General features: G+C 42.2%; 1 protein-coding gene across 3 annotated transcripts in view; it reads right to left on the bottom strand.

Annotated features, from left to right (window-relative positions):
• Nucleotides 1-16,551, bottom strand: part of CCDC18 (coiled-coil domain containing 18) — a 1,105,805-nt gene that overhangs the window by 437,408 nt on the left and 651,846 nt on the right. For all 3 annotated transcript variants that reach the window (XM_085602201.1, XM_085602202.1, XM_085602203.1), the window contains one exon: nucleotides 11,119-11,282. In XM_085602201.1, the coding sequence (XP_085458327.1) occupies nucleotides 11,119-11,282 (164 nt within the window). The remainder of the gene's footprint in view (nucleotides 1-11,118; nucleotides 11,283-16,551) is intronic.

Genomic DNA, 16,551 nt, shown 5'->3' with positions numbered 1-16,551 from the left:
CGACAGCAACTACATTCTCTGTGATAGACTTGAAGAATGCTTTCTTTTCGATCCTTATTCATCTTGATAGCCGATATTTGTTCGTTTTCACTTTGAATAACCGATCGTATAGATTTTGTAGAGTTCCGCAAGGCTATACTGAGAGTCCTAGTATTTACAGTCAAGCATTAAAAAGACAACTTGATTCTTTTGTTTTGCCTGAAGGTGTGGCTCTCATACAATATGTCGATGACATCTTGTTGGCAGCCGATACCCCTGAACAGTGTGAAAAATGTACTTTGTCCTTGCTATCTTTTCTTGCTTGCCATCATCACAAAGTGTCACGAAAGAAATTGCAATATTGTAGACCGAAGGTAACCTACTTAGGTCACCTTCTGTCTAAGGAGGGCCATGCACTCACACCAGATCGCATTCAAGCTATTTTAGACACACCAGTGCCCCTTACTCAGAAATATGTCCGTGCATTCATTGGTCTTACTTCTTTTTGTAGGCAATGGATATTAGGGTTTTCACACATTGTTAAACCCTTGCTAGCACTTTTGACTAAAGATACTCCAATGCCCCTCCCATGGACAGATGAATGTGAGACTGCTTTCCGACAGTTACGACAAGCTCTTTGTTCAGCACCAGTGTTAGGTACTCCAGATTATACGAAGACTCTATGTACATGAGAAAGATGGATGCACATTGTCAGTTTTAGTGCAGACACATGGTGACAAACAGCGTCCCTGTGCATTTTTTTCAGCAGTACTTGATCCTGTTGCTCGTGCGTTACCTGGATGCTTCCGTTCAGTTGCAGCAACAGCTGTGTCAATACGTCAGAGTGAAGGGATAGTTTTTTCACATAAGCTGTTGGTGCTAGTACCCCATGCGGTTGATGCCCTTTTAAATCAGACGAAGACGCAGCATTTAACTAGTGCTCGTCTAACAGGATACGAATTGACATTGTTGGCCCCTCACATTACACTAAAGAGATGTGCGATACTAAACCCAGCCACTTTGTTGCCATACCCGGTGACTCAGTCTCAGTCACAGGAGTCTCATGATTGTATATTCCTTACTGAGGAACAGACAAAGGGTCGTGTCGATTTGCAAGACATGCCCCTTTCAAGTGTTGATGGGGAACTATGGGTTGATGGGTCCTGTTTGAAGTTACCAGATGGTACAACGTCAGCTGCATATGCAATTACAACACTTCAGACGGTAGTTGAGACAGCTCGTATTCCACAGAAGTCAGCTCAGGCAGCTGAGCTAATAGCTTTAACACGAGCATGTGAACTTAGTACTGACTTATCTGTGAACATTTATACAGATAGCCGCTATGCTTTCGGAGTGGCTCATGATTTTGGGCTACTCTGGAAGGAGAGGGGCTTTCTTACATCCCACGGGATGCAAATAATGCATGGAGAATTAGTACATAATCTCTTGACTGCTTTAACATACCCGAAGAGAATAGCAATTGTTAAATGTAGCGCACATAAGAAAATAATTGATAAGATAGGACAAGGCAATGTTTTTGCAGACCAAACAGCCCGTGAAACTGCCATGCAGCGAAGCACCACGTCTATGTACGTAGTGAAGTCACAGGCTGAACGTTGGCATGATACCAGACAGGAAGTGCTAGATATGCAGAGATCTGCTTCTGCAGAAGAAATTGAGCAATGGTCTAAGGAGGGAACATTGGACGATGAGGGCTGTTGGAGGAATAAAGAGATGAGCAAGTGGAGACTGCCTACAGCCTATTTACAACCTATGATTCATATGGCACACGGGCCGGCACATGTTGGGAGCCTCCTCGATCACAAAATTGCTCATGAAAGTTTGGGAGCATCCAGAAATTGCCGGCACAGCTAAAAAGATGGTGCAGTCTTGTCTGATTTGTCTTCAGCATAATCCTGGTAAAGGGACACGAACTCCTACAGGAGGGTTTGTTACGCCAACCGCACCTTTTGAAGTTTTGCAAATGGATTACATCCAGCTTGAGCGCTGTAATAACTTAAAGTATGTTTTGGTAGTGGTATGTGCCTTCAGTAAATGGATAGAGGCATACCCTACGAAGGACAATACAGCTCTCACTACAGCAAAGGTACTTTTGAAGGAATTCTTCCCTAGATTTGGTGTCTGTAAGCTTTTATGGAGTGATAACGGACCCCATTTTGTTGGCCAAGTTGTCGACTATGTCCTGAAGGGATTAGGAATTAAGCACAAGTTCCACGCTGCTTTCCATCCACAATCAGCAGGGCTAGTGGAAAGGTATAACGTCACAATTAAATTGAAACTGGCGAAAATACTGGCTTCCACATCCTTGAATTGGCCAGACGCATTACCTTTGGCACTGTTGTCCATTAGATCAGTGCCACATTCGCGATCTGGTCTTACACCATATGAGGTGGTGTTTGGAAGGCCTATGAACATTTGCGGAATTCCTAAACCACGCCCCATACATGATGTACCATGTGTGTTGATGAGTGACTACCTATCACAATTGACTGACAGTTTGGTTTCTATTCATCAACAGGTTCGAGAAGCTCTTCCTGATAGGACTGCAGGTGAAGGCCATGGACTTCGACCTGGAGACCAGGTGATGATCCGATCATTCCAGAGGTCGAGCAGCTTGGAACCGAGGTGGCGCGGCCCAGAGCAGGTGCTCCTTTCAACGAGAACTGCGGTCCAAGTGACGAACAGGAGGAACTGGGTGCACTCCACCCATTGCAAGAAAGTGCCGTCTACCTTGGTGGATCCTGCTGCCTTAATCGACCATCGGGACATCCTGGATACAGAGAGAGGCCAAGCCATATCACTTGACGAACTTGAGGGAAGTCTTCCCGGACCACAGGATTCCTGGAGTATCCCGATACCAACTGAGACCACGGAAAGAGCCCGCATCGTCGAAATAGACTGGTTGAGCAACCGCCCTGAGTTAGTGAAACGGAATGCCGATGTGGCAAGGGGGGAGGAACAGTCTTGTATAGTGTAGCGACACCCGTCTTGACCCTCGGTGAAGAAACCAACGGCTGCCCAGGGATAAGAGCTCCAACGATTGTTTTCAACGACAAGCTGATCATGTCCACAATGAAATCAACTGTTGCCAAGAGAAAGATCATTTGTGCTATAGGGTTTGTTGTGGCTATGGTGGCTGTAGCAGTAATAACTAGGTTCGTTGAGAAAGTGGCTCCTGCTCGAGAGCTTTTGATCGCCACTACTCCAGTATCAGTTGAACACCACTACTTTACGCTTCCCTACCATAAGCAGAAGCATCGACAATCTTATTTAAATAATACCTTTATCCAGATGATGCATCATACTCATAATGCCACAAATATTACCAACTGTTGGGTGTGTGGGATGATACCTGCACATCAAAAGAAAGGAGGAACACCTTTTATTCCTCTTCCCTTTTCTCATAATGGTTCTTGTCAAGCTTGGTATGCGCTTTTGTTTGCATCTGGAAGACGCACAGTAGGCGGGCTTCTTTTTCGCCTTAATAAAGTATGCTACCAAGATAAAGATGGTTATCCTCAAGCCAAAGGGACCAAATGGGAATGGGAAGAGTATCAACCGGACAATATTTCAACACCAAATGTCTTCACAAATATGAGAACTTTTACCAGTAATGAACAATTTGTGATTTCTGTTACTAGAGCTAAAGCAGATCTATGTGTAAGCAGTATTGGGAGAATTCCAGTGGGGAAAAGCGAATGTACTGTAATTCTGACTATTGAAGGTATAAATAATAGCAGTTTTATAGCCTCACATAATACCTATTTTGTCTGTGGTAGCCACGGATATTATCAACTACCTGCTGGGTGGTCAGGTGTGTGCTATGTGTCCTTTCTATTGCCCCCTGTGTTTCTGGCACCTGCATCATATCACCGGGACCTTAAATTATTTAACAATATCTCTAGAAATAGATACAAGAGGACAATAAGTACTGACGAAGTAGACCAAACTGATACCACTCTGCAACAATATGTCGATTTTAATTTAGGTTTGTTCTTCTTTGTGGGTGCTGCATTAAACAGTAGGAAAGTAAGACGATTAACTAGAGTTGTGGAAGCTGTTACCAATCAGACAGCTATGGCACTTGGGAACATTACGGAGGAGCTGCAAATTGCAAGGATTGTAGCTCTCCAGAACCGAATGGTTCTAGATGTGGTTCTGGCTGATCGAGGTGGTGCATGTCGCCTCATCGGTAGAAGCTGTTGCGTATTCATACCGGATCACTCACCTTCAGTAGACGACGCAATATCAAAACTGCATAAGATTGCTGCAGAAATTCATCCAGAGACTGGTACTTGGACTTTTGCTGGATGGTTTTGGACTCTTGTTTCTGCTTGGGGCTGGAAGATACTGACTATCATGTGTGTAATGATTACGATACTTTTTACATGCTGTGTATGTATCCAATGTGGTCCAATGCTTTGCTCCATTTGCATCTCTGCCTGTATACCTGTCAAAATGAATGTTGCAGAAACAGAAGCTCAACAAATGTTGAATAAAGAGGTGGCCGAAATAATGCTAATAGATGTACGGGATGCATATTTAGATTACCCCAGAGGAACAGATGTCTTCAGCTAATGCTAAAAGGGTCGTCTGTTGTAAATTGGCAGCGATTGGCTTAGCATTAGCAGAATCCATCTTGTATTTAGAGGCTATCTTGTCCATTTTGCGGAATCCATTTTGTATTTCTGACAGCCATTTTGTTTGCCATGTGCTCACCATGTGCTTTGTCCTCCCTCAGTGTTGACTGCTCTTGTAATCTGCCTAGAAACAAACTATATTTAGCATCTTCCACCTTTGCACATGCCCAGTGAGTTTTCAACTGTCCTTGCAGCTGTTAGTAGTATGTAACTGTCAGGATGTGTTTACCAGCATTGGCAAACTGTTAACTCCTCCTACTTGTCGACTGTGAATTTCTATATGACCTAATATGTACATAAAATCTTCTGCTGTACTTGTATCGCCCTCTTTCAAGCCCCTGTGTGGGTATAAAAGGACCATGCTCCTTCTGTTTGGTGTGCTACTTCATTCAATACCGAAGGGTGCTGTGTGAATGTAGTTCCACCTCATGAGGTTTATTAAACTTTGTATTTGTAATTCCAGTTTCTGTGCCAACTTCTTCCTATTGGTCTGAGGACTCTGTGCAGAGAAGGGCGAACCCCTTGCACTGGTAGGCCTAGCTGAGGTCCACTTCTACACGCCTACCGACGTGCAGGGGTACTGCTGACGAAAACTTTCTGGATCCAGTCTGACGCCTGGGGATAGTCTAAGGTAAGGAATCTATCACGAACGTGTCTCTTTCAGATATAGCGTTTCTCTAACCTTTGGTTTTTTTCAGTAAATTTCTAGTTTTTTGTTTTTTACATAGTGATATTTCATTACCATATTTAATGCCAACCCCACGCCACACAGACATCTGGTGTGTGCAGCAGGGGGTTGGACACAGGGCCTGGCGTCAGGACCTGCATCCAACCCCCCCACGGGCAGCCAATCTCTTGCCGTGGGGAGTGTTGGGTGAGTCACAAGGCCTTGCCTGTGGACAGGTCCTGCAACAAACCCCCCGCACGCAGCCAACCCCCCACCTTTGACTGTATGCAGTGTGGGTTTGGCCATAGGGCCTGGCCTTTAGACAGGCATACTGTGGGGCTGGACGCAGGTAGCCAATGTCACGCCACGTAAAGCTTGAAGGTTGCATGGCCAACTGTCTGTTTGAGGAAATCCACCACAAACACTCAGGTCTGGTCTCCTTTTCGAATATTTCTTTTTTTAATCCAGCTGGGGTCTTGCGGGTTTCCTGATGGAACCAGCAAGCCTCCTGCACTCAGTGGGACTCCCATGTGAGTCCAGGGGGCTCTCTAGCTCCGGTGAGACACCAGCAGGATTGAAAAACCCCCCCAAAAAATATTAATTCTGGGCACGAGTTGGTTGAGAGTGTCAGGATACCCTACCCTGTCCGCTCATACTTCATTTTTGAGTTTTATTTTCAGGACATGGGAAAGGACGGTCGCAAGATTTCTCTTCATGCTGCAATAAGCCAATTACAGCACGGGCTTCAGCAGGAGTTTAAGAGAGCCTTTCACCGATGTGTAAAAAGGAGCTTACGAACCTAACCATCCAGGTTTTAGGTGAAAAATTGCATTTTGTGCCCCTCCCTTTTTTTGGGCCCCTGCTTGATGAATCACCCCGAAACTTTCCACGAAGGAGTCGGGGGGGGGGGGGAAAAAAAAAAAAGGACTTTTAAAAAAAAGTTTCATGTAGATTCGTCAAACGGCACCAAAGTTATCAGCAAAAGAAAGTTAGTCCTAACTATAACTACAGAGTGATGACCTACAATCAATCAATCAACAATTAGTAGAACACTGCTTATCATCTGCAAGGGTATCCAGGGCCTTGGGGGTGCAGCGATGCTACTGAGAGTTGTCAGTCAAACATCCAGGTTTTTAGGCCATCTCTGAACTTCTGTAGGGTGGGTTCAGACCGGAGGTGGCCATTCCAGGTCTGCGGGCAGGTAGGAGAAGGTGCAGCCGCCACTTCTGCTTTTGTGGAAGTGGGGCATGAGGGGGAGGGATGCGGAGTGTAGTTACCTTCCAGGTTGGTGGAAGTTCAGTCTGTGGTTGAAGTAGGCTGGTCCTTTGTTGTTCAGGGCCTTGTATACATGGGTTTGAGCTGGCACCTTTTTTGGATAGGGGGCCAGTGAAGCACTCTGAGGTTTATGTTTTAACAGAATTTACTGCCCTTCTTCAAAAACTAGATGCCCTCCTAGTAGATTTAATATAGGGAAGTGGCACACGAAATGTGGCCCTGGAGAAACTGCATCGCCTGGTGGAGATGGGTGCCCTAAATCATAGAGTTATTGAGCTCTACTAAATATAAGGCTAATTCCAAGTTAAATAGCTGGCTAGTAAGACATTTTCAAAGTTCACAGCAATGTCAAGCAATTGCTGAAGAAATGCATTTGACAATAACTAAATTTGTACCCACGTTCTCACTGACAGCTACCCTTCTGGTAGTTGCCTCTTGCTAGGATCAAATGAATTTGTCCCTGTGGAAGCATGCAGGTTGTACACATGTGAATCAAAAATAAATCAGGATTGCTGCAGATGCTATTGGATTTTATAACAGCGGTAGAGCAACTACATACATATACTGGGTGTTCCATGATGGCCTTCCAGTGGACAGGTGGAAGGAAAAAATTGCTACAGACTTGACAGATGGTGAATAGAAGAGAGTGGTAACGTACACCAAGAAAGTGTCTCACAATGCCTGCTTTAAACTTAATCAATTAATTACCTGCACAGTACCTATCTGATGACGTATTGCCACAAAAACCACAGAACTGCATCAAATCTAGTGGTCTGGATTTCAATCAAGCAATATGGATGCATCCTTTACTAGTGAGGAACCTGTAGGGGCAGAAATGAGCCTGTTGAAGGAGGAATTCTTCTAAGTATGCTTCCAGCAAAAGAGAACTGTCCTCCATACATCCATTACAGCGGTTAGCAGGAGGCGAATGTGGGAGGCCATCTGCAAAAGGCTGGAGAAAAGACAGATGCAACTGCATAACCACATCAGCCTTGTGAAAACAAAGTATGATCCAGAGGAAAAGAGTCTAAAGTATGTGTTCATAATGACCACAGTCAGAAAAATAGTCTTGCAGATGTAGGGTATTGCACTTAGGCGGTTTATGGTACAAAACAGCCAGAGCATTACTTGAACATGCCAGAGTACAAAAACTGTTTTTCCGGTTGGATGCCTTGAGACCACTGACTCTAAGGAAAGAATGCACACAAACAAAAAGATAAACCTTTAGATTGCTCCTCATCAAAGAAGGAAGAACAAGTCCATGTGCATCTTCCTGTCACCAAAACAGTGGCTATGACAGTTCATAACTGTAGATAGATTTGATCTGTTTATAATTCGGCAGCTGTGTAGCTGAAAGAGCAACATTATGGTTAACAGTACAATAGCAGAACTCTACCACTAGTGTATAAAGGAGAGCAGAATGCATCCATTCCTGTTTTTTTAAACAGAACATCGGTCAGGTTGTCATTATAAACCAAGAAGAACCTTTTCAATCTGAGAAATGTAATGACGATACTACTAATGCCATTCTTATAATCTTCTATTTCAACATATGTATGTGTTGTTGACAATGACTAAGGCACCACAAGAAAGGACCTTCAGTGGACTTACAGTAACATCAACCTGTATTCAGAAGAATCCATTGCAATGAAGGTTTGCAAATTCACATTCAGGATGGAGTTCCCCTTCAAACGATTTTCAGGGAGGAACCACTAGCCCAAGTCCAATTTTATATGAACTAACACTAGAATGATCATGGTTTCCAGAACCTGTGGATGGCCTGTGTTGCAATTGCTCCTTGATTTCATGAGCAGTGCAATGTAAATTCAGGTGTATGGGAACATTTCTTGACTAACCTTGCCTTGCCATTAAAAATTAGGGCATGTTTTTCATTCTTGAATGCGTTGTGCAGAAATCTCACTAGCCATTTTCCAAATTGTTCCATTTGAGCAACTTTCTGGGACCGATTGCTTGGGAGTCGTTGACTTTCAGATCTCAAAGTTCATAGTGCATTTAGCTGTGATAGTGATAATAAGGTCCAAGGCAGAAGCCCTTTAATCATCAGGAAACACCAGATAAAAAATGGCTTGCATCTCCATTATGCCAAAAGATAAACAGAACAACTCTTGCTTGGGGCCTTCCTTTGGTTCTGAGATGTTTACATTAATCTTACTCTGAACCTTTGTTTAATGTGACTTTCATAAAGTCCCAAAAAATACTGTAGTATGTTGTAGGCAGTAGAGTGGTGATCAGTGAGTGGAGTAGATGCATTATTCGCCACAGCGCTCCCATTGGAGTTTTCTTTCAATCGAGAGCTCCACATCGGCGAATGACCGTTAACGACCACCTTTTCCCCATCAAACCCCTCCATGGAAAGGCGCTGAACCCACACTGCTGACTGCAGCTTGATGCAGCATGGTCATGCTACGAGGAGAGGGCTAGCCAAGCTGAGACAATAGTTTGGATTCTGGATGGTTGCTGAAGGCCAGGAAGAGTAAAATGTAGGAGATACAAGTGCAAGAAGGGGAGAAAGTGGAACCACTGTACAAACTAGTTGAAATATCTATTACCCAGTGCCATACTACCAGCAAATTTGAATTGAATGCATTGCAGAGATCTGACATGGTGACAGCACCACTGCCATCCTGAGGTGGAAACATGATGAGCAGCCTTTTCAACTTGTTGTGAAAAATAAAGGCCCATATCTTTGACTATCCATACTGGAGGCAAAGAAGAGGCAAATAGACACGGGCACTGATGCGGATGTTGATGTGGGTGATTTTCTAGGGAAAGGCAACATTTATTACAGAAGAAAGATTTGTGATATCCTAGAGCAAAACTTGGGACATACCAGCATACATCAGTGAAAAATCAGGAGGAACATGTAACTGGAGGTATCGAGAATCTTTAATGACAAACCCCAACATGAACTGCTAAAGATGGAGAGCAGTTCCTAGGCTTTGGATAAGACCACAAATAATTATCTGGAGCTCTCCAATAAATGGAGTCTCAAGGGGGAGCAGTGGGACAGGCGGATAACCTGCAGAGGGTCATACCTGGAGTACAATAAGCAGGCCTCCCTCAACTCAACAAACATTGCCTAACCCTATCTTAATTCACCCCCGCTTCTCTCACACTTTTTGACTGCCATTTCTGATTTCTGTATAATCCGTCATTATATGTTACTCCTCCACAAGGCTTTCATCCAACCTGTCCTCTTTTGTTCTTTACAACTCCAATTCAAAACTGAAATCTCCAAGCATAGCCACATTAACAGAGTCCATTCTAGGGGATGAAAATCGATGTCGGTTGTAGACACAGCTCCCAACCCAAAACCACTCAAAGGCAGACTCATTTAGAGGACTACCACACGAGTGAAATATGGATACAAAAAAGGAGGTAATGAGATCGACATTCTTTTTTGAAGATGACCTACAGAGGTTGCAGACGCGTCACTTTACTGAAACTAAATTTAGTTAAAAAAAAATTAATAATAAAGTCTTCAAATTTCCTCATTGTATATGAGAGAAATAAGTGCTTAGGCGCCCATCACTAGAGTGGCAAGCATTTACTTTCCCAAGCCTTCTGTTTGAAGACAAAATGACAACTTGCTCACCAATTTTCAGCCTTTCATTGAGGAAGGAAAGCTACCACTTCAAACATTAGCCACTGCATCAAAATTAAGATGTCTTCGACAGCATCTGCCTGTGGCTGTGCAGGGTAGATTCACTTTTGGGATGGCTGCCCCTTGGGTAGATGCAGATGATTATGTTATGCATATCAGTAAAGCAATGCTTAGGCAACTCTTTCTCATTACAGGTTGAAAGATAGGCGTAAGGAGTATCTTAATTTCAGGGCCAGGGTGCTTTCCATTGTGCTCTCAGCTTGAAACAGTTACATTCTGCTTTTGTGATCACTTCATTAATTAGATATTCAGCATTTCCCCTGGTGTGGGAGCGTTTTCTTATTGCTACGGTATTGGGTCTTAGGCTTGTTGCTTGGGGAGAGCCTTAAAGTCTGAGACGAGGAAGGTGATAAGAAGGTGGGTCTTAGGCTTATTGCTTGGGGAGATCCATAACGTCTGAGACGAGGAAGGTAATAAGAAGGTAATGCTTACTTAAAAAGTCTTTAGTCTTTAATTCCCTTGCTCAGCCCATACACCTTTCCTTATCTTCAAGGATTCTTCACCCTTGATCCATTGTGTGCTAGAAAATGTTAAAAAGAAAGACAAGGCATAGAGCTCTCATTATGGTCTTGCCCTGATAGAGGAGAGGGTCCTGAGAAGTGGAGTAAGAGTTGTTTCTTTCTGCCTTCATGCACAGGGTTCTAGTAGATTTAAGTAATGCAATAGGAGCAAGACCATCAGTAAGGAAGCCAGGTTTTACACCGCAAATGTGGAACAGGTGCACAGTACCATCTATAAGGTGGTACCATTACCATACACTGAGAATAAAGGAGACAGACACATGCAAGGTAAGATATTCTTAGGCAACATATGAAATACATTTTGCTCTATAAGAGTGAATATTGACCTACCAATTGCAATCTTTTTATCCAAGTCAGCTTGTGTGTGTTCTAAAACCATTTCCATATGACTGAGCTGCACTGACTTGGCTTCACCATCATCTTGGAGGTGCATCAGTTCTTCTTCTCTTTTAGCAATCTCTTCCTCGCTGCGCTGCAATTCCTGCTTTAATTCCCTATAGGTCAAAGAGACAAAGAACACTTAGCAAGCCAATGTAATCTTATTCAAGCAAACAAAGCACTGAAAGTTCATTTACAGTTCTTCATGAATGGACTTGTGTGCATGAAGCATTAAATACTTCCAATAAGTTAAACAAAAAAAAAAGACCACAGGTCACAAAGCAGTAGATCTGTATGAGAAGTCTACTGCTGTTTGACATACAATCTTCTTTTCATTACTAAAAGTAAAAAAACAGATCATAAACTATCCCATCATCATTATTGGGATTAAAATTCATTTAATGGGATTTTAGTATGAGGAGATTATAGGGCCGATAACTTGCATTCTCACATTATCTCAACAATTTGTTCGAAGAATCATCTACAAATATGTTCAACATTGTACAAAAGAGTAGAAGAAAGACTGATTTGAGTGCAGGAAAACATAATATGGTTCAAGATTTAGGTTAATTGTAAACCATGATTAAACACTTAGCCAGAGAGCAGGATGCGTATTCAATGTACAGAACACACAAAGTACATCCTCAATTGAATTGAATTGATGTTCACATATAATAAATCTTGCACAATCAAGTCATGTCGCTTATGGAAATTAAATATTTTACACACTATTAAATCCAAAATTTGGATTGTCTCATTAGTCATACCTGTCAGATGTAGACCGGAGTTCAAGCTATTCCCGAACATAATATAAGACGCAGGCAATGAAAACACCAACAGAGTTCTTTCTCAAACTGCTGCTATATGTGTGTGCATGAAAGTGTAGTAATAAAGCACAAACCTTGCCACAAAGTAATAGAATGCTGCATATAAAGTGGGAGGGATCCAAGGGCAATACAAGTAAAACTTGCCTATAGGTAACAGATTCTTCAAATAGCACCTTCAAAGATAATGTGCCACTCTAACATAGAGATGTTCCCTTACTATGGGCATTCAATGTCTTTTCAGAAATTAAATAGATACAACTGAATGGAGTTCTAATTCCTAGATGCAAGAGAAGAAGGTGGCTTATCTTCAGGCTGTCTCATTCTTGCACTTCCTGATAGCAAATGTGGCAGCTACTGTTGCAGGAGTTGTGTGGGACTTTTAAACTACGAACCATATCATATGACGGCACAGCTCCAATATGTTGCACAATGGCTCAGAGAGGGAAATATTTAAGCCAGAGAGTAGATTGCTGACCATGCAAATCTGCCCGATGAGAACTCCCAACTGGAGTTGGACAGGAACACATGACTGTTGGTCCGATTAGTTTGGAAACGTAGGAAGCCAAATGGGGGTCAACTGTAATGTGCAACAGGTCTCATATGGGTGGTGATTATAGGCCTGATGTTCAAAATTACAGGTTGTAATGCCGTGGTGTTTTTGAATACTGAGTGGATCCCAATTTGGCCTACATTTTGCAATGCGACTAATGTATTAATGAGCCACATAGCAAAATGTGAATTTACAGGAGGGCACAAAAGTTCATACCTTATTAATTTCTCGTAGGATGCATTCTGTAATCCAAGGAAGGCATCAAGAGGAGCATACAGGGGTTCCCTGGAACACTGCTTGCTCCCCAAATAGGCACATTGAGAATGCACCATACAGAGAAGCAATCCCGCAGGAGCAGCTTATACTCCAACTTGGTGGCCGGTAGCTATTCAGTGGTTTGCGGTTGCAACTGCAGTCTTCTGCTTTGATACGGCCTTTGCAACTCACAAAAAGGAGGAACACACCTCTTTCACGCCCCTCCTATTTGCAATGCAGAAGGGAGTCAAAAAAGTTGACTTAGTTTAAGGTTTATACATTTCAAAATACTTTGAGCCTAGAAGCCTTTGATTTTTTGAATCTCAGACTTCGCACCTGCTGAAGAGTTTTGAATATTAGTCTTTACATTCAAGGAAACAACCAGAGTAATTAATGTTGATTTATGGATGAGTCCCAGTACAGAGAACATGGAAGGTATTCTCAGGGGAGCAGATGTATAGGATGTAATATCATGGAAATCTGATAAAGGCCCATCTTTTGCAAGCTGTAGATATCCTGGAAGCCTAAGAAATGTCCATCTTTCTAAAGCTTGATAAATCAAGTGAATAACTGGAAATCTGTTGAGATAAAGGCTGTTAAAAAAGACCATCTGCTGAATGGTGTTGCAGTAGGTATTAAAATCCAAGCAGACATTGTCAAACAAAGTTGGAGATTGTTTGTAAGTAAGTAAGTAACGTATTTATAAAGCGCACAAATGCCGAGGCATCATGGCGCTGAGAATGACGTGTCATGCGTGTCCATGCGTATAACGGAGATTATTTGGGGGGGGGGGGGGGAAGTAGCCAAATCTTGACCATTCTCCTAAACTGAAGCCTATTAGGCTGTAGCCTAATAGTGATCGGCAGCCTGTTCCAGAGTTTGGCTGCCCGGTAGGATAGGCTTTTCCCTCCCCATCTTGCTTTTTGGATTTTAGTGATCTGAATTAGCCCTGTGTTGGCTGATCCAAGATTCCGACATGGGGAGTACCAGAGAAATAGTTTCTGCATGTCCATGGCTCCCCCACAATAGTGCGCCTTATGTACCAAACAAAGAGCTTTAAATTCGACAAGTTGTTGAATCAGAAGCCAATGAAGCTGCCTATTTCTAGCAGAGATGGAGTTGTATTTAGGGATGTTAAGTAGTACTCGTGTTGCGGCATTCTCCAATGACTGTAGTTTAGCTGTCCGATACTTGTCAATGCCTAAAAACAATTGGTTGCCGTAGTCTATTTTTGAAAGGATAAGTGTACCTATTACCGTTTTTCTGAGATCCTAAGGAATAAAAAGGCAGGATCTTACATAGAACTTCAATAGAAAGAAGTATGAGAATGTCAGGAGATTGATCTGTCCTGTGAAGTTTAACTGGTTGTCGAACATCACGACCAAGATTCTCGCCTTAGCAAATTGGAGGGGCTAGTTGCCTTCCTCAGTTGACCACCAAGCTTTATTCCATGTAGGTGGACCCTTCCCAAACTCCATGACCTCTATAACATTGGACTAAAGAAAACTGCTTGTTAGGTCTGGATTGACAGCCCAGCAATCTCCAAGACTTACTGATACCAATATTTTACAATATACAAAGAGTTTTGGCTTGGGCAGAGGGGTATTACCCTCTCACCTCATGCTATTGGCTTTATGTTATATCTATCATTCTGCATCTCATAGTGACTGCTTTGTAATGTGTCAGAAACAATTTTACCTCACAAAGTACACTGAATCATCACACATTAAATTATTTTTCCTGTAGATGCACAGACTACAGAAAGTATATATTTTTTTAACTGTAGCTGACATTTTCTTTAGTCCGCAATAAACATGTAAGCCAGACCTATTGGCTTTGCCAGTCTTGTACGCTTGTACTGTCTCACTATTGGGAACATTGCATCTGGATTTGTCTTGTATTGTAACTGGTTTTGCTCCCTTACTCAATCCAATCTATTTACCAGTGTAACCCCACAACTCTGACAGTGTGTCCTAAACCCAGAGGTAGGTTTTCTTTTGTCATCACTGGGTATAACTCAACTTGTAAGTCTTCTGTACCGAGTTTAAAAACTGAGTCCTCATCTTGTGTTTCAATTGCAACACCATTCGGTGTGCAACAGATTATACAAATCAACTTGCAAAGAAGGCTCTTTCCAAGAAGATCCACAGTGCTTGAATCACGTAATATAAACTGGTTCTCTACTCTCTAATTTGACCAATTTTAACTGGGACATTCTGTAATCTGATTGATAATTTGTTTATTGCTGATCCCTACAACTTGGACTGGTCTTCCTGAGAGGGGTAGGTTTGGGACTTCCATAATATAAACTGTAGAACGGGTAGCTCTTGTATCAAATAAAAATGAAAGGAAGTGGCCATTGACTACTTCATCAATTAAAGGGCCACTTTGATCTACCTCTAGGATTCCAACAAGTAGGCAACCCTCCTCCCCCTCTGGCACAGTCATTGTAAACTACTCAAAAGACAACTTATCATTTAGGATCATTGCATTCTGCGGATACCCTGCACTTTGTGGCATTTCATATCTCATTCTGCTGCATCACTGGAGCTGAAGGCATGGGTACTTGAAATGATTTCTGATTTTTTTTACATTCTGATCTGTAGTCCACCTATTCACCATCCCAACATTTCTCTGCATTTGTGGAGCTTGCTCTGAATCTATTGAATCCTGTTTGGATCCTGCCTACACTCCCTCTGCCCGATTCTCCCACAACGAAACACCGTATTCTTTCAACATTACAACATTCAAGTTTATTCCATCATTCATACCACCTTGCGTTCATTTAATCACTTAATTCATTCCATTATGCATAAAATTAATATTTAAACCCATTTGAATCTGGCTCCTTGTTTCGTCTATGGAATCATCAGTTTCTCTGTGAACCTTTTCTGCTTTGTTTCAAAATAATCACTACTGTTTTTCTCCAACATCAATATCTCACCTAAGCTCTTTGCCTGCCCAACACAATTAACTTTGCTGACTATGGTTGCTAATTTCTGACCTTAACCGATCATGAATGCAGAAAAAAACCACTAGTGCCATCTTTCTTGTGATCTTCGACTCCGATGTGCTTCTTATAAATGTGCATCAATCTCTCATATCATAATAAGAATGGACTGACTCTTTCGGCCACTGTGTGGTTCTCAGACTCTTAGAATTTGTCTCTCTTTTTGGAATTAATTTTTTTCAAATATTCAACGACAGCCTTTTATTTACTGCTACTTCTGTAGGCAGTGCATTATTTAGACCAACCCTTGCCAGCTCTTATGCCTGTCACACAACATCAACTCTGCATTCCAGTCACAAATCTCTGTGAATCACAATTTCAAATAACAATTTAAAATCGATCCACAACGTCAGGGAAATACTGGTCCACTTCATAATTTCATCATACCACTCTGCTCGATCTTCTCGAAGCGCTGGAAAATTATGCATAAAAGCATACAAACCAGCTCTAATTCAACACAAATGTACCAAATTCCCACCATGAACCTCGTTCAAGGGAAACTCCAGTACTGAACAGATTGCTACTTCGGAGTCACTTGCAAAATTCCTTGGGGTTCCCTCAAGCCCCTTCATTTTTTTCTATTTTTGGCACTTCTCTTCCAACTTTCTCTATATTTCTTCAAATCACTCCAATCCCATGTTTTCTCTTAAAGTGATCAAGCCCGTCTCTCTTATTTCATCATGTGTCAATTCCATTTTATAATTCAGTTTCACATTTTTAATTTGGTGGTCAACTTCAAATCC

The sequence above is a fragment of the Triturus cristatus genome, chromosome 4_2 (assembly GCF_964204655.1).
Source record: "Triturus cristatus chromosome 4_2, aTriCri1.1, whole genome shotgun sequence".
NCBI classification, from domain to species: domain Eukaryota; kingdom Metazoa; phylum Chordata; class Amphibia; order Caudata; family Salamandridae; genus Triturus; species Triturus cristatus.
Note: the sequence above shows the minus strand (reverse complement) of the source record. Positions and strands in the feature narration are given on the sequence as shown.